This window comes from Mobula birostris, chromosome 12, assembly GCF_030028105.1.
Source record: "Mobula birostris isolate sMobBir1 chromosome 12, sMobBir1.hap1, whole genome shotgun sequence".
NCBI lineage: Eukaryota > Metazoa > Chordata > Chondrichthyes > Myliobatiformes > Myliobatidae > Mobula > Mobula birostris.
The window spans coordinates 59,237,846-59,261,605 of record NC_092381.1 but is presented as its reverse complement, the minus strand read 5'-3'; the positions used below and the strand labels follow the sequence as shown (position 1 = coordinate 59,261,605).

The window sequence follows — 23,760 nt, the reverse complement described above, 5'->3', positions numbered from 1 at the left end:
CTGGATAGGTACACGGAGCTTAGAAAAATAGAGGGCTATGCTTAACCCTAGGTAATTTCTAAAGGAAGTACATGTTCAGCATAGCATTGTGGGCCGAAGGGCCTGTATTGTGCTGTAGGTTTTCTGTTTCTAAATTCATTTCCCTGCCTTGAGGTATACACATTCATTTTATACCTTGCCAATTTTCCATCATTTTAATTTTAAAACTGTATTTCATAAAGAAAGGAACTGCTCAGAGCTTCTTTTTGTACCTTTCCCCAGAAACTGCTTTTACTGTTCACTTGGAATGATAAATGTACAGCACAGAAAGTAATTATTCAAATATGCACTTGTTCTTTCAATGAGTCATCTGTTGAGACCTACTTCTAGATATTTCCTCATTCCCTGGCAATTTTTACCTTTAAAGTGTTCTCAACTTCCCTTTTGAATTTTGTATTTATCAACATTTTTGGTTGTTGTCATATGAAATGCATGCCATCTGGTTATAGACCTTTTCACCTCTTGAAATATCTTCTCACTGCAGTCTACCTATTTCCCAAATTCTCCAATTCATTCATATAACTATAATCCTGCTCATCTCCAAATATTCTAATAACTGTCTATATCCACTATAAATAATGCACGTTATTCCTGAATTGTAATGCATAGAATAGGAAAAATCAGTTAAGCTGAGATCAAAATAACATTGGGCTAGCGTAATTTTATATCTATCACATCTAAGCTGCTACTTCTACAAAGTAGCAATCCATGTGCTTTATTAATTGCCATCATTACCCATCTTGTCACCTTCGAAAATTTGTGCATAAGTACCCCAAGTCTCTCTCTTCACATCCACCTTAAGATGGTTTAATTTAAATCTAGTACTTCCCCATACTTCATTCGGTATTTGTGTCACTGGGACAGTTATGATCCCCACCTGACAGATTACTTTAGTTATTCTCTCCATCTACCCTCTTAACTTAAAATTCATTTGTTTTCTCACTTTTTCCATTTTGATAAAAGGTCATTAGCCCAAAACATAACTCCTTGCACAGATGCTTTCTGATCAATTGAAGATTGGCAGCAATTTCTGTTTTTATTATAGTAGTGCATCTCTTGAAGATCCATCTTTAGGTTTTTACATGAAAAGCCCACAACTTTAATTTTTCACTTTAAGCAATCAAGTAGGACACATAGATGCTCAAGTACTCTAATAGTGCTGAATAAAAATAGAAGTTATAAAATGCAATGAGTTTATTAATAAATGGAGTAATTGCATCCACGATACTGAACACATTCACATCACAGAGTATAATGCATTACCTTTCTCACAATTATATTTGAACAGGGGAAATAAAAGGCAATACTTCTACAATTATTTGTAAGTCAACTGTAGTGTTGGAAAATAGCATTAATAGAAAAATTAAAAATTGTATTGAAATTTTTCCCTTCAAAATGAGTATGCTTAAAGAGGAAGTTAATTTTGAAACAAAGATTAAACCAAGTATACAGAAACTAGGTTTAATGCAGAATGGCAACTACAGAATAAATGAAAATACAACATAATTTGGGCTTCTTAGTTCACATCATAGCAAATTAAGAGTTTAGGAAACACAGTATGCCTTGTTTTACTGTACTGAGTTTCAATAAAAGATGGAAATGGATAATAATTCGGAGGCATAAAATAAACATCAGAAATGTGCAGCATTGGGTGTTATGGCAAGAGACTCAAAGTGGCAAGCAGCCCTCATGCATGACTTCAATCAGACCCAAATAATAGATTCATGCATTCTATTGAGTTCTCTGAAATACTGTGGGCCAGCAAGGGAAGGACTGGGAAATTGTGTATTCAATTGTACTGGAATCCAGGATTCAAATTAAACATTCTCAATTTTGAAATGACTTTGCTAGTGCTGACTGAACTAGACTGCAATCACTCCAAAACAAACTATCAGCCTGAGCTAGATTCACATTCTGATTTCAGTGAATAAACTCAACTTGCTGCATCCCCAAGTTTTCTTCTGCTTATTTTTCATTTTCTTGCAATTTCTTTTAAAAACATAAGGCATCTAATATAAAATCAAATCAATGTAAATTTGACAATAAGGGCAAACGTGCTATTCTGGCCATTAAGCTTTTCATTCAACTTGAACACAAATGAGGCTTTAAAATGGTTAAAATAGTCTTGTATACAATCCAAATTTCTGTGTCTTTTCCTGCACACCAAGACATATAAAGTTCAATTTATCATTGCTGTGCAATTTTCCCCCTTTAATATCTTTTCACTCAATGCAAAAGGTTAATAATCTATTCAACAGAAGACCCAGAGATATATGCTGCACACCTGATCCTCTTATTCACGTGTGTCAATGCGAAAATCATTACATAGCAGTATCTTATGCAAAAGCAATGTATGTTAGCAGAAAAAGTAACAGACTTTGAAAGCACTATACTCTGCATTATGGACAATGAATCACAAATAAGTCTACTCCACTTATACTCAATATGAAGATGGCAGATTTGAAGGTAGACAAACAAAAATAAGTGCAGATCGCAAGTCCCCAGGAAACGTTTGCTAATGCAATGAATAATTACTTCCCAATCCAAATGCAAGACAAACACTGAAGAAAAACAGTTTAAGAGCATCTTAGTGATTTGAACCACTTCATAAAATGCAAAGGATTAGGAAAGGTTTTGGTAATAGTGTACTGATGCCACATGTTCTGGAGTTTATGGGAGATGGATAAGGACCAACAGCAAGTCTCTGACAATGCTTGTTTAAATACCTGATAGTTCAGCATCTCTCACCTGGTTCTGTTACCCATACTTCTGTTAAACCTACCAGGTCCCCATTTTCATGATCCTTTTAAATTCACATGGTTCACTGGAAAAATTATTATACTACTGTGTGATATTTAAAGCTGCATTGAAATATCCATTAGTGTGTAAAGTCTAGTGCAGCAATGAAGTCCTGGAGAATGCCAGATTACTGGAGTTTTACAGTAAAATAACAGGACTCTTCCAGAAAGTCATAAAGGATGAGCGCTTTGATTATTCTATGTGTAGATAGAGTCATAATGAAAAGTCACAATGACTTCAAAAGGAAATGGATAACTTGTAGGTAAAAGGTAGTATTTGAAGTGAAAAACCCTCCAACAAGTAAAGTTAAAGTATAAAAAGAAATATTTATACCTAAGTAATCTAAAATAAATTTAAATTAAGTGCTGAATGGAGTCAAAGAAAGCACTTTGTGGTTTTAATTAGCCAATGGAGGCTAACGTGGACAAAATTCTATGGATTCATTTGATCAGTTTTTCATTGTAGGAGATGGAAGTCTATGGAAAGTATAATTAAAATTGAATTTTGTTGTTTAATTTTAAAAATAGTGCAGGCTGTATAAAGGCGCTTAAGGAAATAGCAAAAATTATTGGTATTGTCATAATAAATATTTGACATTTTGCTATGCTTGGCTTCCAGTTCAGAGCACCATTAGTGTTTCAGGTTGTCTCCTGAGATTCAGATTTGGAATGAAAAGTAAAATTGTCATATCATGGCAACAGAGTGCTAAAGAACAATCACCAAAGATTCCCATGGGAAAGTTCCAACTGGAAAATTTGGTAATTCAGGTAGAAAATACTTGATTATTGGGAGCTCTGTCATGTCCCAAGCTAAATATAGACACTCAACAGAAATTACTTGGAGACCCAAGTCTTAAATACCATAATAAACTGCAATCAGTAGAGGAAAAATATATATCCAAAGCTGTTGCTTAGGATTACATGCCCCCCTTGATTTATGAAAGCTCGATTTATGCACAGTGGGCATGATGAATAGTTCTCAGGTTATGTCGTTTTGTTATAATCTGGAGTGGACTTGCATACAAAAAAGACCATTTACGTCTCACATGCAAGTGTAAATGATTTTAATAAATATATGTAAGCTTGCATCTGAATCATAGAAAACAAATCCCTAAAGCAATGCCATGATTAATAGATCTGCAAAAATGTTTGTGATATTTTAATTAGGCAGTTTGGTTATTTTCGAACATGCATAAATGAATTGAAATCCTGGCCATTCCTTTGTAGGAGTTAAAAATTCAAATGGTTACATTACAATTTGATTTCAGTTGTAATTACTGTAGGTCATAGATGGCACATTTAATGAGGCTTATTTGGTAATGTTGTTAGAATTTACTGCCCTAAAAGATGGTGGCTGTCTTACAAAAACCAGGTTAAAGTAATACAGAAGTCTCTGCAGTTACTGCAAATTGAATTTAAATATTGGGGGATTAGCTGCTGAAATGTGAAACAACTAAAGCCCAGGAACACTTTGTTATAACAACAACATTTTACATTAAGCACAAGTACTGTATGTTATGGATAGGACAGTTGCCCCAGTAAGATTAATTTACTTCACTTCTACCAATCATATTGAGATATAATATCACACATTAATACAATAACTTTCAAATAGTAAAGATGGCCTTTGAGCTTTGTATTACAATATTCATTTTGGCAAATTATTTTAAGCGGCATTTTGCTTTGATGTTGAATTAAAGCAATGTTGTATTTAATACTGCATATTCAGAATTCTGTGAACATCAGAAAATAAAGTCATGCTGCCAAATTTCCAAATTCAGATACAAAAGGTGCAAAATGAGCACAAAAGAGAATGCAGCTAATGAGGAACAAATATCCTAGTTTGTCAAATATAGGTGTAAAAGCAAGGTTTGCGAATATTTCTCCTTCATAAATTAGCCCAGTTTCCTCAAAAGCTTAGTCTTATCCATGCTAAACTGGACATTTCTGAACAACACATTATTGAACATTTTTGCAATGTTCAATTACTAAATTATTTATTTTTGTTCTTACCTTTAACAAAAAAGTTCCCAACATTTATACACCTACATTTGAGTCATTGAACACTGATGATCAACATCGATCTGGTATTGTGCTTGGAATGGACCAATCCACACTTCAGTTATTAGATTAAAATGACATTTAAATTGCAGAACTCTTAATAAGAGGTTGTGCTTACGGATCTCAACAATTTCTCAATGAAAAATACGGTGATACTAAACTGATGGGAAAAATTGAGAAATTGTAAAAGCATGGGCTTTAAGGCAGCTTAGATGGTAGAAGGCTTTAAGTAAGGAGTTCGAACAAGTCAAGCTGAACCAAGTGAAGGTTCTGCCACCTATGGCAAGGTGAAAGGAAAGACAGGTAGAGGCATGCAAATTAAAAGCGGTGGCATGATATGGCACTTCAGACAGAAATCAGGATAGTAATGAATTGGAAAGATCCACTTCAAAATTAATTACAATGTTGGTCTTAATTAAGTATACTCAAATACATCTACAAGTTTAAAAACTGCATACATTTACATTAATGTCGGAAAAAGTAAATATAAAGGCATGTTATTTGTTACATTCAATCTTCATTACTCTTTTGTGGCACAAATGCTTATTATTTTTTAACATGTCCTTTTGGTTTAAATGCACAATATATACCCTAATCTATTTTCTGGAATGGACAAGGGAAAAAGTGAAAATTTAATGTGGAAAATATTTTTATGTGGAAACTAGAGGGCATTAAGATAGTATCATCATTATCTGTTCTATTATTGGTCAGTTTTTTTTAAAAAAAAAAGGTAGAAAGCACAAATCAGGACTACAATATAATACAAGGCTTCTTGTCTTTGAAGGGATTTTCTGAAGTTGGGATGCCATTAAGCAGAGGGTCATTCTTGGCATGTTCTTCACAGTAGCGCACAAGATCTGCTGAAGCCTTTGATACCTGTAACAAAGAAAAGCTGAGGAGTACATGCGAGGACTTTCACAAATCAGTCCGATAAAATTATTGCTGGTTGGCTCAAAATACTTTTCATTCAAAAATAATATTTTAAGTTCATTGAGAACAGCTAATGCTTTATGAAGAAGTGATGCTGGAAATGAATATCAAGTTGGTCTCCATCTGAAATTTATTTGGGTGAAATACTTAGTTCTCAGATGTTCACATGCAAAATGTTTCTTTAAATTTGATCCTTTGGTAACTTATTCCACGCCAGTTGCAATATGTATTATTGTGACCAAGAATATGGTATATGAACTACATGGCATCGACTTTCAATTCGCAATGTTCTTATTTTCATTAAAAATGAATAATTTCAAAAGAGTATGTAGTATGCATCCATCATCTTAACTTGATAAATAGAAATTTAATTAAAAAATAGACAATAAAAATAACATGGCTCTGAAAACAATTTTTCAATTTCCAGTAGAGCCTGCAATAAAGGAACTTCCCAAAAATGGAGATTTCTGAAATAGAAGGGCCTGTAATGTGCTGTAAATTTCTATGTTCTATTTGGTTGATAGGAAAGCTGACGAGAAATTAAAAGAAACCTTTTGTTCAAAATTAATAGTTCATTAAACTTTGTTTCAATCTTACTGTAGAAACATATTTGAAACAGAAGGGGGACCAATATCCTAGTGGGGAAATTTGCTTTTGCTGTCTGGGAGGATGCAAATTAGATCGGCAGAGGTAGTGCAACTCAAGGGAGTGAATTCAGTGAAAAAAAAACCGAGAAACATTTTGCAACCAATGAATGCAAGCCAAGCAATCAGGACAGCCATGCTTACAGGAGGAGGACAGATAGGACCACTGCATAAATAGCATCTACTTCAATGCACATTCTCAGGCAGTAGAATGCTCCTCTCGGGAGATATGTAATTTCAGGGTATTTAATGGTCTCCCTGATGATTACATCTGCAGGAAATGCACCCAACTTCAGTTCTTGACTAACAAGGGCAAGGAACTGGAGCTGGAGCTGCAGGTACTCACGACCATCTGGGGGCTGAAAACCTCATAGATGAGGTGGTCACACCCAGAGTGCAGGCTTCAGGTAACAGATGGGTGGCCACCAGAAGTAAAGGGAATAAGCATTCAGTGCAAGGTTCTGTGGCCATTCCCCTCAACATGTGTATCCCCCTTTGGATACTGCTGAGGGGCAGAATAACCTACTGGGGCACAGCAGCTGCAGCCAGGCCAGTGGCACTGTAGCCAGTTCAGAGGTTCAGGCAGAGCAAAAGTGATAGGAGACTCGATAGTTAAGGGGATAGAAAGGAGATTCTATGGCTGTGAAAGAGAACCCAAGAGGGTGCGTTGCCTTCCAGGTGCAAGGGTGCAGGATGTCTCAGAGCAGCTGTTGAATGTTCTTAAGGGGGAGGGTCATGGTGCACATTGGCACCATTGACATATCTAGGTAGAACAGGGGAAAGAGGTCCTACACAGTGAGTATAGGGAGTTAGGGAAGAGGCTAAAGAGCAGGACCTTCAGGGTAGTAGTCTCTGGATTACTACCTGTACTACATGCTAGTCAGGGCAGGAATAGTATGACAGTACAAATGAGTGGCTGAGAAAGTGGTGCAGGGTTTCAGATTTCTGGATCATTGGGATTTCTTCTGGAGAAGGTGCAGAAAGGATGGGTTATACCTGAACCCGAAGGGGGACTAATATCCTTGAGGCAGGTTTGCTAGTGCTGTTGGGGAGGGTTTGAACTGATTTCACAGGGGGATGGGAACCAGAGTGATAGAGTGCGGATGAAGCAGTTGGTAAACAAGTTCAATAAGACCGAGGGGAAAGACAGGCAGATTGATAGGGCAAAATTGCAGTCAGTGGGATGAGTTGAACTGTAACATGGGGGCAAAGTCAAAAAGGGTAATAAATATGGGACTGAAGGCGTTATATTTGAATACACACAATATACGGTTTACTGTAGATGAGCTTGTGGCTCAGTTAAAGATGGGCAGGAACGACACTGTGGGCATCACTGTGTCGTGGCTAAAAAAAGATCATAATTGGGAGCTTAATATCCAAGGATACACATTGTATCAAAAGGACAGGAAGGCAGAGAGGGTGAGTGGCTCTGTTTGTTATAAAAAAAAATCAAATCCTTAGAAAGAGGTGACACAGGATTGGAAGATATAGAATCCTTATGGGTAGAGTTAAGAAACTGCAAGGGTAAAAAGATCCTGATGACAATTATACACAGGCCCCGAAACGGGAGCCAGGATGTGGGATTTCAATATGCAGGTAGATTGGGAGAATCAGGATGATGCTGGATCCCAAGGGACAGAATTTGCAGGATGCCTACAAGATGGCTTTTTGGAGCAGCTTGTGGTTGAGCCCACTATTCTGGATTGGCTGTTGTGTAATGAACTGGATTTGAATAGGCAGTTTAGGTAAAGGAACCCTTAAGGTGCAGTGATTATAATAGAATTCACCCTGCAGCTTGAGAGGAGAAGCTAAAATCAGATGTATCATTATTACAGTGGAGTAAAGGGAATTACAGAGGCATGAGAAAGGAGCTGGCCAAAGTTGAACGCAAGGGGACACGAGCAGGAATGACAGTAGAACAGCAGTGGATGGTATTTCTAGGAGCAATTCGGAAAGTGCAGAATAGAAACATCTCCAAGATGAAGTAGTATTCTAGAGGAAGGATGAGGCAACTGTGGCTGGCCAAGCTGGTCAAAGACAGCACAAAAGCAAAAGGGGGGGCATAATATAGAAAAAAAATAATGGAAAGTTAAGAGGATTGACAAGCTTTTAAAACCCAACAGAAGCAATTGAAAAATAAAGTCATGAGGAGAAAAATGAAATCAGAAGATAAGCTAGCCAATAATATAAAAGAGGATATCCAAAGCATTTTTCAGATATATCAAGAGTAAAAGAGGTGAGAGTGGATATTGGACCACTGAAAAATGACACTGGAGAGGTAGTAATGGGGGACGAAGAAATGGTGAATGAAATGGCGTATTTGGTCTCAGTCTTCACCGCTGAAAGGTTTGAAGGTAGAAAATTCAACTGGACCAGATAGACTACACCCAAGGGTTCTGAAAGAGGCAGCAGAATAGATTATGGAGGCATTAGCAATGATCTTTCAAGAATCACTAGATTCTGGAATGGTTCTGGAGGACTGCAAAATTTGCAAATGTCACTCCACTCTTCAAGAAAGGAGACAGAAGAAAGGAAATTACAACCCAGTTAGCCTTACTTCAGTGCTTAGAAAGACAACTGGAGTCCATTATGAGGCTTCAGGGTACTTGGAGGCACATATTAAAGTAGACCGCAGTCATCATGACTTTAAGGGGAAATCCTGCTTGACAAATCTGTTAGAATTCTTTGAGGAAATAACTGGCAGAATAGACAAAGGAGAGTCGGTGGATGTTGTTTACTTGGATTTTCAGAAGGCCTTTGACAAGTTGACACACACCAGGCTGTTTAACAAGATAAGAGCCCATGGTATTATAGAAAGACTAGCATGGATAGAAGATTGGCTGCCAGTGACTACTGGTGTTTTCCACAGGGGTTGATGTTGGGACTGCTTCTTTTCATTTTATACGTCAATGATGTGGATGATGGAATTTATGGCTATGTGGCTAAGTTCGTGGATGATATGAAGATAGCTGTAGGGGCAGTTAGTGTTGAGGAAAGCAGGGAGCCAGCAGAAGGACTTGGCCAGATTAGGAGAATGGGTTATAAAAAATGACAGATGGAATATAGTATAGGGAAGTGAATGGTCATGCACTTTAGTAGGAGGAATAAAGATGTGGACTATTTTCTAAACAGGGAGAAAATTCTGAAATCAGATGTACACTGTGTACATACATCTACTGACGCCTCTGGACACATCTTCAGTGATGTTCCTGGAATCATCGGGTGTTTCGGGTCTTTCAACATCATACAACCTCCTCCAGGTGACCCAGACGGGGCTGATCAGAGCCCAGCTTGTGTCCAGATGGCTAGCTACTTATGACTCCATGGCTCCCCTCTTTTGAGCCACAGCCATCTTGAGGCCCTCTTTGCCACATCGGTGGTACTGCAGATGGCTCTCCTCTTTCTCTCTTCCTCGATGCCCAAATTACTGAAGGTTCTGGCTAAAGAACGGGCTGTGAATCCCCTACAACCAACCTCCACTGGGAGGCACCTCGCCCTCCATCCAGCCTGCCAACATTAGCTGACCAGTCCTGCGTGACTTGGGAATCCTTGTGCAGGATTCCATAAAGATTAACTTACAGGTTTGGTTGGTGGTATGGAAGGCAAATGCAGTGTTAGCATTCATTTCAAGAGGACTAGAATACAACAGCAAGGATACTGAAGCTTTTAAGACATTACAAGACATTAGTCAGACCGCATTTGGAGTACTGTGAGCAGTTTTGGCCTGTCAAAGAAAAGATACGCTAGCATTGGAGAGGGTCCAGAGGAGGCTCACGAGGACGATTCTGGGAATGAAAGGGTCAATGTACAAGGTGAGTTTGATGGCTCTGGGCTTGTACTCATTGACATTTAGAAGGCCTAATCAGGAATAGTCAGCATGGTTTTGTGTGCAGGAGTTCTTGTCCGATGAGTATTGGAATTTTCTGAAGAGGTAACTAAAGGGATAGAAGGTAGGGCTATGGATGTAGTCTCTACTGACTTCAGTCAGGCCTTTAACAAGATCTCACATGAAAGGCTAATCTGGAAAGTTTAGATCACATGGGATTCACGGGGAGCCAGTGAAGTGCACTCAGAATTAGCTAGACATAGGAAACAGTGATGGTTAAAGGTCAAATCTTCAACTGGAGGCCTGGTGAGGTGCACTTGGGGTCAGTGTGGGACTTCTGTTTTCATCATGTATGTAAATGATTTGGAAATTAATGCACATGGCACGATTAACAAGTTTGCCAAGGATAATAAAATAAGGGCTCTTGTTGATAGTGAAGAAGGTTATTAATTAACTGCAAAAGAGGGAGGTGGACTAAGGAACAGAGATGGATTTAAACTTAAGTTATGCATGAGGTGATGTATTTGGACAGTTAAACCAAGATAGGGCTTATATAGTAAATAGCAGGATGCTGTGAGTGTTATGGAACAGAGAGGCCTGGAAGTATAAGTGCACAGATCCCTGAACGCGGTCACGCAAATAGACAGGGTCACAAAGGTGTTCTGCATTGCAGCCTTCATCAGCCAGTACAGAGAGTTTAGGAAAATTTTGTTGCAGTTATTTAAAACCTTGGCGAGGTAAATCTTGGAATATATTGCACAGTTTTAGTCACCGTTATAGGAAAGACCATAAGATATAGGAGCAGAATTTGGTCATATGGTTCATCAAGTCTGTTCCAAAATTCATTCATGGCAGATTTATTATCCCTCTCAACCCAATTCTCCTGCCTTCTTCTTGTAAACTTTGACGCCCTGATTAGTCAAGAACTTAATCAACCTCCACCTTAAGTATATTCAATGACTTGGCCTGTGGTAATGAATTCCATAGACTCACCACCTTGTGGCTAAAGAAATATTTACTCATCTGTTCTAAATGGGCATCCCTCAATTCTGAGGCTGTGCCCTCTGGTCCTAGACTACCCCACTATAGGAACCATCCTCTCTACATCCACTCTATTTAGTCCTTTCAATATCCATTATGGTTCAATGAGATCCTCCCTCATTCTTCTAAACTCCAGCGAGTACAGGTGAGAGCAATCAAATATTCCTTATATTAATCCTTTAAATCCTGTGATCATTCCTGTAAACCTCTCTGGATCCTCTCCAATGGCAGCAAATCCTCTTTTGCTTTTATGCTGTCTTTGACTTCCCTTCTCAGCCCTGGTTGCCTCATTTAGAAGTATTATTTAGAATACTTCATCCTTGGGATGCATCTACACTGCGCTTTCTGAATTTCCCCCAGAAACTCTAGCCAGTGCTGTTCTGCTGTCATCCCAAATACTGTCCCCTTCAAATCAACTTTGGCCAGCTCCACTCTCAAGCCTCTAATTCTCTTTACTCCACTGTAAAGGGACTTTAGCTTCTTCTCAAACTGCAGGGTGAACTTTATCATATTATGATCACTGTCTCCTAAGGGTTCCTTTACCTTAAGCTTCCTAATCTAATTTTGGTCATTACATAACACCCAATCCAGAATTACTGTTCTTCTGATGGGGTCAATCACAAGCTGCTTTAAAAAGCCATCTTGTAGGCATTCTAGAAATTTCCTCTCTTGGGATCCAGCACCAATCTGACTTTCCTAATCTATCTGCATATTGAAATCCCCATGACTATCATAACATTGTCCTTTTAACATGCCTTTTCCATCTCCCATTGTAATTTGTAGCCCACATCCTGGCTACTGCTTGGAGGCCTGTATATAAATCCCATCAGGTTCTTTTTACCCTTGCAGTTTCTAACTCTATCTCCAAGAATACTACAACTTCCGACCCCTACATCACCTCTTTCTAAGGATTTGATTTCACTTTTTACCAACAGAGCAACCACATCACCTCTGCCTACCTGCCTGTCCTTCTGATACAATGTGTATCCTTGGACGTTAGGCCTATAATCATCTTTTAGCCATGAATCAGAGAAGCCCACAACTTCATACCCGTCAATCTCTAACTATGCTACAATATTCCGTATACTGTGTGTATTCAAATATAACAACTTCAGTCTCATATTCATTACTCTTTGCCTGATCAGCTGCTTGTCCTTCCTTACAGTCTCACTACACACTGCATTGCGTTGCATACCAACTGCCACATCCTCAGCCCTATCACTCTGGTTCCCATCCCCGGTTAAACTAGTTTAAACCCGCCCACAACTCTAGCATATGTGCCCAGAAAGATTTTGGTCCCCCTTGGGTTCAGGTGTAACCTGCCCTTTATGTACAAGGTTATACCTTCCCCAAAAGCGATCCCAATGATCCAGGAATCTGAAACACTGCCCCCTGCATTAATTCTTCAGCCACATATTCATCTGCTAAATCATCCTGTTCTTACCCTCACTGGCATGTCAAGTGTCAAGCTGGAGAGGGCATGGAAGAGATGTACGAGGATGCTGCCTCGACTAGAAGGCTTGAGTTATAGGGAGAGGTTAGCCACGCTGGATCTTATCTGGTAAGATGGCAGTGAGTTTGGACACATTGGCTTCTCGGGGGCCAACCAAAGGCGTTTCTGTCTTTTATTAAACACCTTTTTTTTGTGATCGCAAGACAATGCTGTACTTTAAGAACTTTGGTACTGCAAGTTTACCCTGTCAACAAGCTGCTTGCTGGTGGAGGAAATAATCTTGGTGTTGACCGTTTTGCTACCTGATATAGAAAGGCATTGGAATTGATGCATGAAGGCAGCATGTAGTGTAACGTTGATTGTCTTGGACATTTCACTTGTAATCACAACAACCTGTTGGACATTGATAATGTAAGCTGCTGCAGGCCCGTTTCCCTTGTTTGCATGACAGACAGCGGGGAGCTGTGTGGCTTCAGTTGTAGCAAGGACTAAGCCCCAGGCCGTGCGCATTTCTGCTACTGCATTCCAGGAGAGGAAACACCAGAGGCAGTATAGCGCAGAGTCCATGCTCTGTTGGGAGCTGTCATCTCTTGTCGATGCTACCCTCCAGTGTTCGGTGGAGTGACAAGCTAAATTGCTTGAACTACTGGGAACGGCACCATCAAATGTAAACAAAGGTTTTTGGAGGTCTGCTCAAACATCTAACGCAGTAATTCATTACCATGTTTCAATTGTTTGAAAATTACTGAACTTAAAGCAGATGTATTTTCAGAAATGGCCATAAAAATTTTGATCTGTTCCGATAAAAGATCAAATTCCTTACCTTTATCCTTTCAATATTCGACTCTTTTTTAAGCTGCTGAACTGTCCTTGCTGCTTGTGCTATGTTGTTGGTGCTAGCCATTCTTGCTAATACTTTCAAAGTTGATACCTGCACGAAAAGGAGGCACAATAGTGCAAGTGCACAAAACTAGAGACATAATGGACTTTTATATCACTTTAAAATTATATACCTACTTTGACTCTTCAAAGATATTGCTGATTTTTAGTGGCGTTGAAATGAAATCCTGCAAAATTAAACAAATTCAGTATCAATGAATATAGAGGATCAAAATTAAAGCAACATTATTCCCAACTACAAATTGTTTTTTTTTGGTATAGGTGTATTACACTGGTTTTTAGATCACTAAATACAAGTTGTAAGAGATCCCATGAATAAAGTTATATTGATCAAATGTATAAAACAGTGAAATTAATATTACTGTCTCCTAACATACAGCAGTGCAACACAGAAACAGGCCTTGAAGCTCACAAATATTACACCAAACTAATTAGTGCTGTTAAAATGAAGTTAATAATGTCAATACATTCATACAATTCTGGATGTGAAGAACTCCGATTACAATTTCATTATTAGATTTTCCTCTTTAAAATTTAAGAAATTTGAGAAACAAGTCTTAAAAAAAATTGACACAACATACTTCGGTGTTAAATATTGTCTGTATAACATTATCAAAACTGGAAAAAATGAGATGTGTTTACAAAACAGCCTTTCACTACCTCAAGGTTTCTCAAACTCTTTAAGCCAATAAAATACTTTTGAAGGGTAGTTTCTGTTTTCCTGTAGGGAATATGGCATGCAATTTGCACACAGCAAGCTTCAGTGAAAAGCAAGGTAATATTGGCCAAATAATCGAGATTTTTCCAGTAATGTTGTTTGAGGGCTAAGTATTGGCATGGGATCAGGTATGATTAAGCTATTCTTGGAGTTATCATTGTCGTTCACCAGAAGCTTAACTGGATCAGCCACATAAAAACAGATTGGAGCCTAGACATTATAAGAAAAATGATTCATCTCCTGACTCCCCAAAGCCTTCCCTGCAATTCCAAGGCATAAATGGAATATGATGCAATATTCTTCACTTGTCTAGATGATGGCAGGTTCAACACAGCTGAGCAGCTCAACATTTCTTTGACTAGCATCCTGCCTACCATTCGTAACATTCACTCTCTCCGCCACTAAGCATATAGTGGCTAAAATGCACCACCTACAAAATCAATAACAGTTACATATAAAAGCTAGAGTGACATTTCCCAAAGCTGTCCCTCATCATCCGTGAGGACAAAAGCAGCAGTTACATTGTAAACTCCAGCTACCTGTTTCCTCCCAAGCCTAAACACCCATCTTGAAAATCATCCAGCCTTCCTCACGGGGTCCAAATGCAAGAACTCTCCATCACACAGCACTGCAGAAGTGCCTTCATTAGAAAGACTGCAGAAATTAAAAATAACTCACCACCGCTCAACTTCCTTACCTACATCACCAGCCTGTCATCTTACACCCCTCCACAGTCCACCAAAATCCTTTCTCACCATTCCCATTCTCTCTATGCTGGCCATTTCACCTTTCCATTCTCAGTACTGATTCAGAGTTTCAACCGGAAACATTGACAATTCCTTTACTCTCACAGATATGGCATGGCCCACTAAGTTTCTACAGCAAATTGTTTGTTCTTCCAGATTCTAGCATCTGCAGTCTCGTCTCTCCAATGCACTTTGCCCTGCTTCTCCTAGAAGTTTGGCCAACTTTTCCTTATAGCATGTTCTCTAATCTAGGCAGCACCCTTCTTAATACCTTCTGTACCCATTCCAAATCCCCACAGCTTTACTATAATGGGACTACCAAAATTGAATGCAATACTCCAGAAGTGGCCCAACTTGGGTTTTATAAAGCTGCAAGATCAACTTCTTGACTATTGAAATAAATGCCTTGACAAATAAGGCAAGCATGCAATACACCTTTTTATTTTAAACCACCAAACACATTGTGCGGCCACTTTCAGGGATCTATGCCCTTGGACCCCCAGATCTCCCTTTACGTCAATACTTTTAAGGTTCCTGCCATTACCTTTCCCTTTACATTTGGTCCCAAGGTGTAATGCCTCACACTTGCCTGGATTAAACTCCATCTGCCACTTCTCTATCCATATCTGCAACTGATTTATACCCTGCTGTATCCTTTGGCAGTGTTCTACACTACCCAGAATACACCAATTTTTGCATCACCTGTAAACTTCATAACTCGACCATCTACATTTTTCATCCCAAGTCAATTGATGACAAAAAGCAGGTCCCATTACGGATCCCTGTGGAACAACAATATCATTACAGTACTGGTGATGAAATAACAGCAGAGAACATAGCACAAATAACTAGAGAGTGACTGCTTTTCACATTTTGAAAAACTGAGGATGTTAGGAATATAGGTAGTTATCTTCCAGGACTATAGATTTCAAAAAATATAGAGCAACTGGATTTCTGTTTTCCAAGATGGTCCCTTTTCTAAAGCACACAGATTTCACAGTTCAGTGCATGATAACTATGGTTATTTTCTGTATGTTTGACTGCTGTTCTAAATATTTACCCTCAATAGCTTTGAAGGAAAACCAGCTGAAGCCTCTGAAAAATGTAAAATACATTTCAATTTTATTTTCAGACCAAATTAGATTTTTGCAATAAGACTGCAATCAGTTTTCATAATCTGCAATTGTTATGTTAATGCAACTGATTAGCAGTCATATAGACAAGCTTTCTCATGGATCAGTGTTCACAAACAGCCAGTTTAGTTCAAACATTCCATCTAACTGGCAGTAGTGTGTGGTGATATTCCAGGAACTGTCGTAACTTTTTTTTAAAAACAATCCTAGAACACATAAACTGAAGTAATACATTGGATGAATCATAAAAATCTGAACATTTAACCAAACTTCCTTACAAAGATTTGCTCACTCTTTGAGACATTGCAAAAGATAGCTCATTATGTTAGTTAATGGTATATCAAAATACATACTATAACATTTGGAATTAACAAAATAATTAACTGATTCAAATCATCTGAAGCAATTTGAGTCAAAATGCTTGTTCTTTTTACAAATTAGAAAGGATTAACATACAATATCTTCTCAAAAGAATTCCACGATGTGAGCAGCACCTCAGGTAATTAAATCTTTATATGTATTTAGTAGCCATATAATAGAACAATGTCTTGTATGAGGGTGTTAGATGTAAGAAAGGAAATACTTAATTTCCTCCATAACAAGTATTATTTAATCGTAAAATACAAAAAGAGTGAAGTATGTTACCACAATTCAAATTTCCACAGACTTGCCTGGATCCCCACTGACATAACTCAAGAACATGCTGCAAGAAATTTGAATGGTTCTTACACCCCCACCATTTCTAGCACGTACTAACGTAGTGAGCTAAAGCTCTGATAATACCCCTTATATTCTGTACATTCATATTTCAACAGCAAGCAAACATTTTCTGTCACTTGTTCATGCTATCCAGATTGCAAGGATTTTTGAACTGGTATCATCTGTCAACTATTTATTTCACAGCATTGACTCAAAACATTTTCCAACCAGAATTTAAATTTATTCACAGCTGGCACAGATACAGTTTTTATCTGTTGCACCAAAAGAGCAATAAACACCTACAAGTTGCAAGCAGTACCATTTGCTAACTGAAATGTGCACAAGTGGTACGTGTATATGCAAGTGTAAGGAAAAACTGACTCATGGCACCATCCATCTCAGGCACAAAGCCATACAAGCAGTATTCACACACAAAACAAATTTTACACATTTTTTTTTTACAAGAAAGAGTGTAGTTAGAACAAAAAAGACCATTTTAGTGCAAATCCTAACATCTTCCCCTGTGGGACATTATCTATCCTGCATCTTGTGCACTATTCCCAGAAACTTCAGCCATCTCTGCTCTGCCGTCATGCCTGCCAATGTCCTCCTCTAATCTACCTGGGCAAGCTCCTCTCTCATGCTTCTGTAATCCCCTTATGATACTGATACATGCGAGTTATGTTTCTCCCTCTCAAACTGCATTATGAATTCAATCATATTATGACCATATCAATCATATTAGCTCCCTAATAAAGTCTGGTATTACACAATACTCAATCTAAGATTGCCTTTCCCCAAGTAGGCTCAAGCTGCTCTATAAAGCTATCTTGTAGGCCAGGGGTCTCCAACCTTTTTTTGCACCGCGGACCAGTTTAATATTGACAATATTCTTGCGGACTGGCCGACGGGGTGGGAGCGGGGTGTTAATCAAGATGGGAATATAGGTGATAAGTCAACTATAAGTCACTTATAAGTGGCTAATAAACTCAATTTCACTTATCTAACGAATTTAATATTAAACACACAGTGCTTATTTTCCTCGCACGAATATAGTAAGTCAATTATAAGTCATTTATAAGTCAATAGCATCATAATATTTTGAGTAACGTCTGGATATTAAACACACAGCGCATACTTTCGTTGTATGAACTGTTACATACCCTGTAACTGGGTTGCCAAAGCAGCAGAAATGGAACACCTGTTGGAGTCTGTGATTACTTGGAACTAATGAAGTTTTATTAAAGAAATAAGTAATACAGTACACTAATTGCAAGGATATAAATGTAACAGGTTAGCAATGATAGTATACACAGAAATACGGTAATAGGAATCAACCAAGCTCTATTGCAGTCTAGGGGTAAAATGATCGGTCTTAAGTGAAGCAGAGTTCAGTTCAGTCTAGTGCAGTTTGAAGTAATCGCTGTTGGTGTACTGTTTGGGGTGGGAGAGAGAGAGTTTCAGGCAAACCTTTTCGATGCCTGCTGATCCAGCTGTGGTCACCGACTGTGACCTCTCCGTTCTGGATGCGATCTTTCTTCCGTGCTGAACCCGGCTCCCAGGCAAGGGCAGACACACACCAGGTTCCCGCTGGTCGTACCTTTACACCCTGTGAGCCTCTGACCGATTCCCGCGAACCGGTCCTCCAAACTCCCACCACCTTGTGGGGCACACTGCTCTTTCCAGGGTCTCGAGGTGTGTGTCTCGTGCCTTAGCAAACCCGCTATTTTTATTCCCCGATGGGGTATCACCTGTCCATCAAACTTCAAACAGTTCAGGTTCAAGGCAAACGGTCTGTGGCAGACGCCAACATCTGAGTTATGTCTCTTTCTTGTTAATCTCTCTCTTCTCTCATTAGAATTTTGAATATTTCTCCATTGTCTTTCGTTACGGCTCTTATTAGTGTCATCCGTTCTGCCTCTGCTTGGCTTCACACATGACAGAACATATAAAATCATTGCAACACTGCCAATATGACTGAATCAGTGGGAGTCCTGGGCTTGTTTCCCACAAGAAGATGGTCCCATTGAGGGGTGATGGGAGACAGCAATACTAGAAGGGGGTTCCTTATGTCCAGTCTAATCTGCTTCACAGCGATATGATGTTGGAAATAGAAGCAATGTTTTCAGTGCTTTCATGGCTATCTCAGGATATTTAGCCTTGACTTTGATCCAGAATGCCGGCAGAGATGTTATGTCAAACATATTTTGCAGCCTGCTGTCATTTGCGAGCTGGAGGAGTTGATCATCTTCCTGTGCTGACATGGATGATGTGTGTGTAATGACCTTGCGCATGTTCAAGTTCAAGAGTGGGTGTGACAGAGAATGAGGAAAGGTGCAGCTGACTGATTACAGGGTTACTAGATTGACTTTCCCAGCGGCAAATTCCAGAAATCTGGCTTTTTCCCAATTTGATTGGCGTTAGAAAATTCATTTGGCTTTTGGGCTTTTTCCTGCCTTTTTACACACTAAGATTATCTGCACGAAAATTACATACCGTCCTTTTTCTAAAACATTTTCCTTTAAGAAAAATGTTTTTTGGTCAGTTATATTTGGCAATATTTCTGCTGCCAAGAGTCTGGGCAAGAAGGCACCAACCAGCAAGTCGGCAACACGGTCACGTCACCAAATCATATCGTTTCCTCGCGGCCCGGTTACATGCTTTGCGGCCTAGCACCAGTTCGCGGCCCGATGGCACTAGGCAGCAAAGTAGGTACTAGGTTGGGGACCACTGTTGTAGGCATTCAACAAATTCCCTGTCTTGCGATTTGACACCAACCTGATTTTCCCAATCCCCTTGCATATTTAAATCTCCCATTACAATTGTGTCATTACCCTTATTACATGCTTTTTCCAGCTCCCTTTGCAATCTCAACCCCACATCTTGGCTACTATTGGAGATCTATATATAATTCCCATAATGTTTTTTTTTACCCTTGCAGTTTCTTAACTCCACCCACAAAGATTCAACATTCTCTGACCCTATGGCACCTCTTTCTAAAGATGTAATTCTATTTCATACTAACAGAGCCACACCACTGCCAATGCCTTCCTGACTGCTTTTGATAAAGGATATCCTTTGATGTTAAGTTCCCAACTATGACCCTCTTTCAGCCACGACTCAGTGATCCCCACAAGGTCATACTGACCAATCACGAATGAGGAAACCTAAGTGTGGGTTAGTAAATTTGCAGATAACACAATGATTAGTGGAGTAATCTTGTCCACTAATGAAGATTGTCATAGGTTACAATGAGACAGTAACAAGATGTGTAGCTGGGCTGAAAAGTGGTAGCTGGAGTTCCACCCAGAGGAGGGCAAAGTGATTCACTTTGGAAGGTCGAATCTTAAGGCAGAATACGGAGCTAATGGCAGGATTCCTAGTAGCGTGGAAGAACAGAGAGATTTTGGAGTCCACGTTGATATATCCCTGAAAAGTTGCCGGACAAGTTGATAGGGTTGTTAAGAAAATGTATGGTGTGTTGACCTTCCTTAGGGGATTCAGTTGTTCAAGAGCTGTGAGGTAATGTTCCTGCTCTATAAAACCCAGGTTAGACCACATTTATATGGAATCTTTAGAGAGGGTACCTGGATCAGAGAACATGTTTTATGAGGATAGGTTGAGTGAGTTCATGCTTTTCTCTTTGGGGAGAAGCAGGATAAGTGGTGACGATAGAGTTGTACAGATGATAAGAGGCATAGATTGAGTGGACAACTGGAGATATTTTCCCAGGAGGGAACTGGCTCATACAAGAGGGCATAATTTTAAGGCGATCAGAGGAAAGTATAGGGGGAATATCAAGAGGAAAACCACAGTGGTGGGTATGTAGAATGTTGTGCCAGGGGTTGAGGCAGATATCATTAGGGATATTTAAGGTGGGCACATGGATGAAAGAAAGGGTTATGTGGAAGAGAAGCATTAGATTGATCGTGGAGAAGGTAAAAGTTTGGCGCAACATCATAGGCCAAAGGGCCTGTACTGTGCTGTATTGTTCTATCTTCTAAACTGATCGAAGTGGTCATATTGTTGCTGAACTGCTGTGATTAGGGTTTTCCTGGTTGGTTTAAGAATCAAATGGCTGAAGGGTTATTGTTACTGTTATTGTTCCTGGCCCATGACATTTCAAAAGGTTACTGTTACTATCGAGGGTTCTACATACAGGATAGCATTTATGAAAGGGTGTCACTAGCACTGGCTGAAAGTTCTGAGTTTGTATATGACTATCACATGGTAGCTTGTCTAGTGTCAGACAGTTCTATTTTAGTACTGGTATCCTGGCAGTAGAGAGAGCAAGTATGCAGCAATGATTTGACAGAATACGTCTTTATGTCATGACCAATTCAAATGCCGGCCTTTTCATGGGCTCATCCATGACGTGGAGTAACAACACTCCAGAGTGAAAAGGATTTTTTTTTCTCTTTTCTAAGCAAAATCAGTGTATTACTTAAATTACCAGAATCATATTGATAGAAAAAAACAATTTGAAATGAATTTTCTTAAAATCTACAGTTATTAACTTCAATCTAATTTATATTTTTGCAAGTCATCAAACAAACAAATCTTAAGTAGTCATGTACTTATTGAGTACATAAGGCATCAATTTGTGACAGTTTGACATTTGAACAGAAGCCAATTAGCGATTGGGATTGATTGGTAAGAAGGGGAAAAAAAAAACAAGGCAGTGCAAGCGAGATGGCTATTGTTGGAGTGGACAGTGTTAGAGTGGTTATTTGAGGCTTTAGTACTTCGAGGCTTCAGCAAGTAAAGGTTTGAGTGAGACAAGGCAAAAAAAGCTGCAGATATATTTTTTATTCTTTGCTTATTTATATTGCATAGTTAAAACAGTAAGAATGCCAGGCAGAGCTGAATACTCCTCTTGTGACATGTGGGAAGATACAGAGTCCTCCAGTATCCCTGACTTCATCTGCAATAAGTACATCTAGCTGCAGCTTCTAACACTCTGCATTATGGTGTTGGAGCTGAAACTGGATCAACTCTGGATCTTTCGGGAGGCTGATAATTAGGACGTCTAGAGAGGTAGTTACACCCAAGGTGCAGGACACAAAAGACTGGCTGACAGCCAGGAAGGGTAAAGGGTTAAAAAGCCAGTGCAGAGTACCCCTGTGGCAAACCCCTTCATCAACTTTGGATAATGTTGGGGGGGGGGGAGGGGGGTGATGACCTAGGCAGAAGAAAGTCACAGTGTTCAAGTCTCTGGCACTGAGTCAGACTGTGTGATTCAGAAGGGAAGGGGGAGAAGAGTGAGCAGTGGTGATAGGGGATTCATCAGGGGAATTTCATAAATCTATGCATGAAGGAGCAATTACAGTATTCTTTTCTCCTTCAACTCAATACTTTCTCAAGGAGCTTAATGCAATTTGCTTTAGTATTTCTACATCTTGTAAAAGGGAATGAAAAAGTGCGCATGCGCCGGTCATGCATGCAGCCTGTTACAGCCGTTCCGACCAGTGTTCTTACTTTTTTCTTCTTAATTTTTAAATTACATTATTTTTTGTATTTTTTTCCCATGGTAACACGTTGAAGCTGCAACCTCTCTAACATGCTGGTAGAGAGAGTTTAATTTGGGTTTTTAGCGCTGGAAATAGTTACATTCCGACACGTCTCATTAGTGGGACAGAAGCATGGTCGCATTGTGTATTCCAGGGACTAGCTGATTGAGTTTATGCTGGCCGGTTTAGTGAACAGAGTGGCGGACACCCCTGCTGAAATCTGGAGGAAAACACACAGAAGATGCAGAGGGGGATCACAAAGGCAAGGAAAGAGGATCAGGTCGAGACAACAGAGACTTATGGAGAAGAGAAGTTCGGTGGGTAATAAAATGGACGACTTGACGGCACTAGCCAGGCGTCAGAGAACATTTCGGGAGTGCAGTGTCATGTGTTTCACTGAAACGGGGCTGCACGAGGACATAACCGATCAAAACTTTTCCATGGACGGCTTCCAGACCGTTCGGGCTGACCGGAAGTGCACTGAGAGCGGTAAGCGTAAAGGAGTTGGGTGCTTACTGTTCTGGTTAACAATAGATGCTGCAATCCGGGTCATATTACGATCGAGGAATGTGTTTGTAGACCGGATATTGAACTTTTGCTGTTGGACTTCGGCCATATTCCACTGAGATACAGCACTGGGAGGTTGTTCCTGCCTGTGGCCATCGAATTTTGCAGCTCCTCCCGTGGAGGGTCAGACACCCTGAGCCAACAGGCTGGTCCTGGACTTACTTTCCATCTGGCATAGTTTGAATTTTGTTGTCTGATTGTTTGTGGTTTTTGTATTGCTATATTATGCTCTATTCTTGGTTGGTGCGGCTGTACCGAAACCCAATTTCCCTCGGGGTCAATAAAGTATATCTATTTATCTATGTGTCACTTGAAAGTTCAAGAGTTTGGACACAGGTACACCCTGGTCTGCTGGGTATTGCCAACATTTGGTGTTTTTGTTTTACATTTCTACCATCTGCAGCTTTTAAAAAAAAAATCATCCTTTACTCTCATAAGCTACTTACAATGACATCAGACCCAGGCAATGAACAAACGACGATGAGGAAGCAGTGTGCATGTGGCAAAATCTGCAAGAACGATCGCAGCTTGAAGATCCAAGTGAGGATGAAGTGTTTGGCGGGAGCAAGAGCAGCACAACGCGCAGGAGTCCAACCTGGTGAGACGAAGGAGGTGCCAGGCCCGGAGTCACCCCATAGTGCCCGGAACCTCCAAGTGTTGCAAACTAATCCCTCTAACATGAAGTCTAACAGGAG

The 23,760-nt window shown here is 39.5% G+C and overlaps 1 protein-coding gene across 4 annotated transcripts in view; it reads right to left on the bottom strand.

Annotated features, from left to right (window-relative positions):
• Window positions 1-3,196: 3,196 nt before the first annotated feature.
• LOC140205950 (guanine nucleotide-binding protein G(I)/G(S)/G(O) subunit gamma-12-like) overlaps window positions 3,197-23,760 on the bottom strand; it is a 137,223-nt gene continuing 116,659 nt past the window's right edge. For all 4 annotated transcript variants that reach the window (XM_072273859.1, XM_072273857.1, XM_072273860.1 and 1 more), the window contains exons 2-4: window positions 13,810-13,859; window positions 13,616-13,723; window positions 3,197-5,774 (exon numbers count right to left, since the gene is read on the bottom strand). In XM_072273859.1, the coding sequence (XP_072129960.1) occupies window positions 5,649-5,774; window positions 13,616-13,696 (207 nt within the window). In that variant the 5' untranslated portion in view covers window positions 13,697-13,723; window positions 13,810-13,859 and the 3' untranslated portion in view covers window positions 3,197-5,648. The remainder of the gene's footprint in view (window positions 5,775-13,615; window positions 13,724-13,809; window positions 13,860-23,760) is intronic.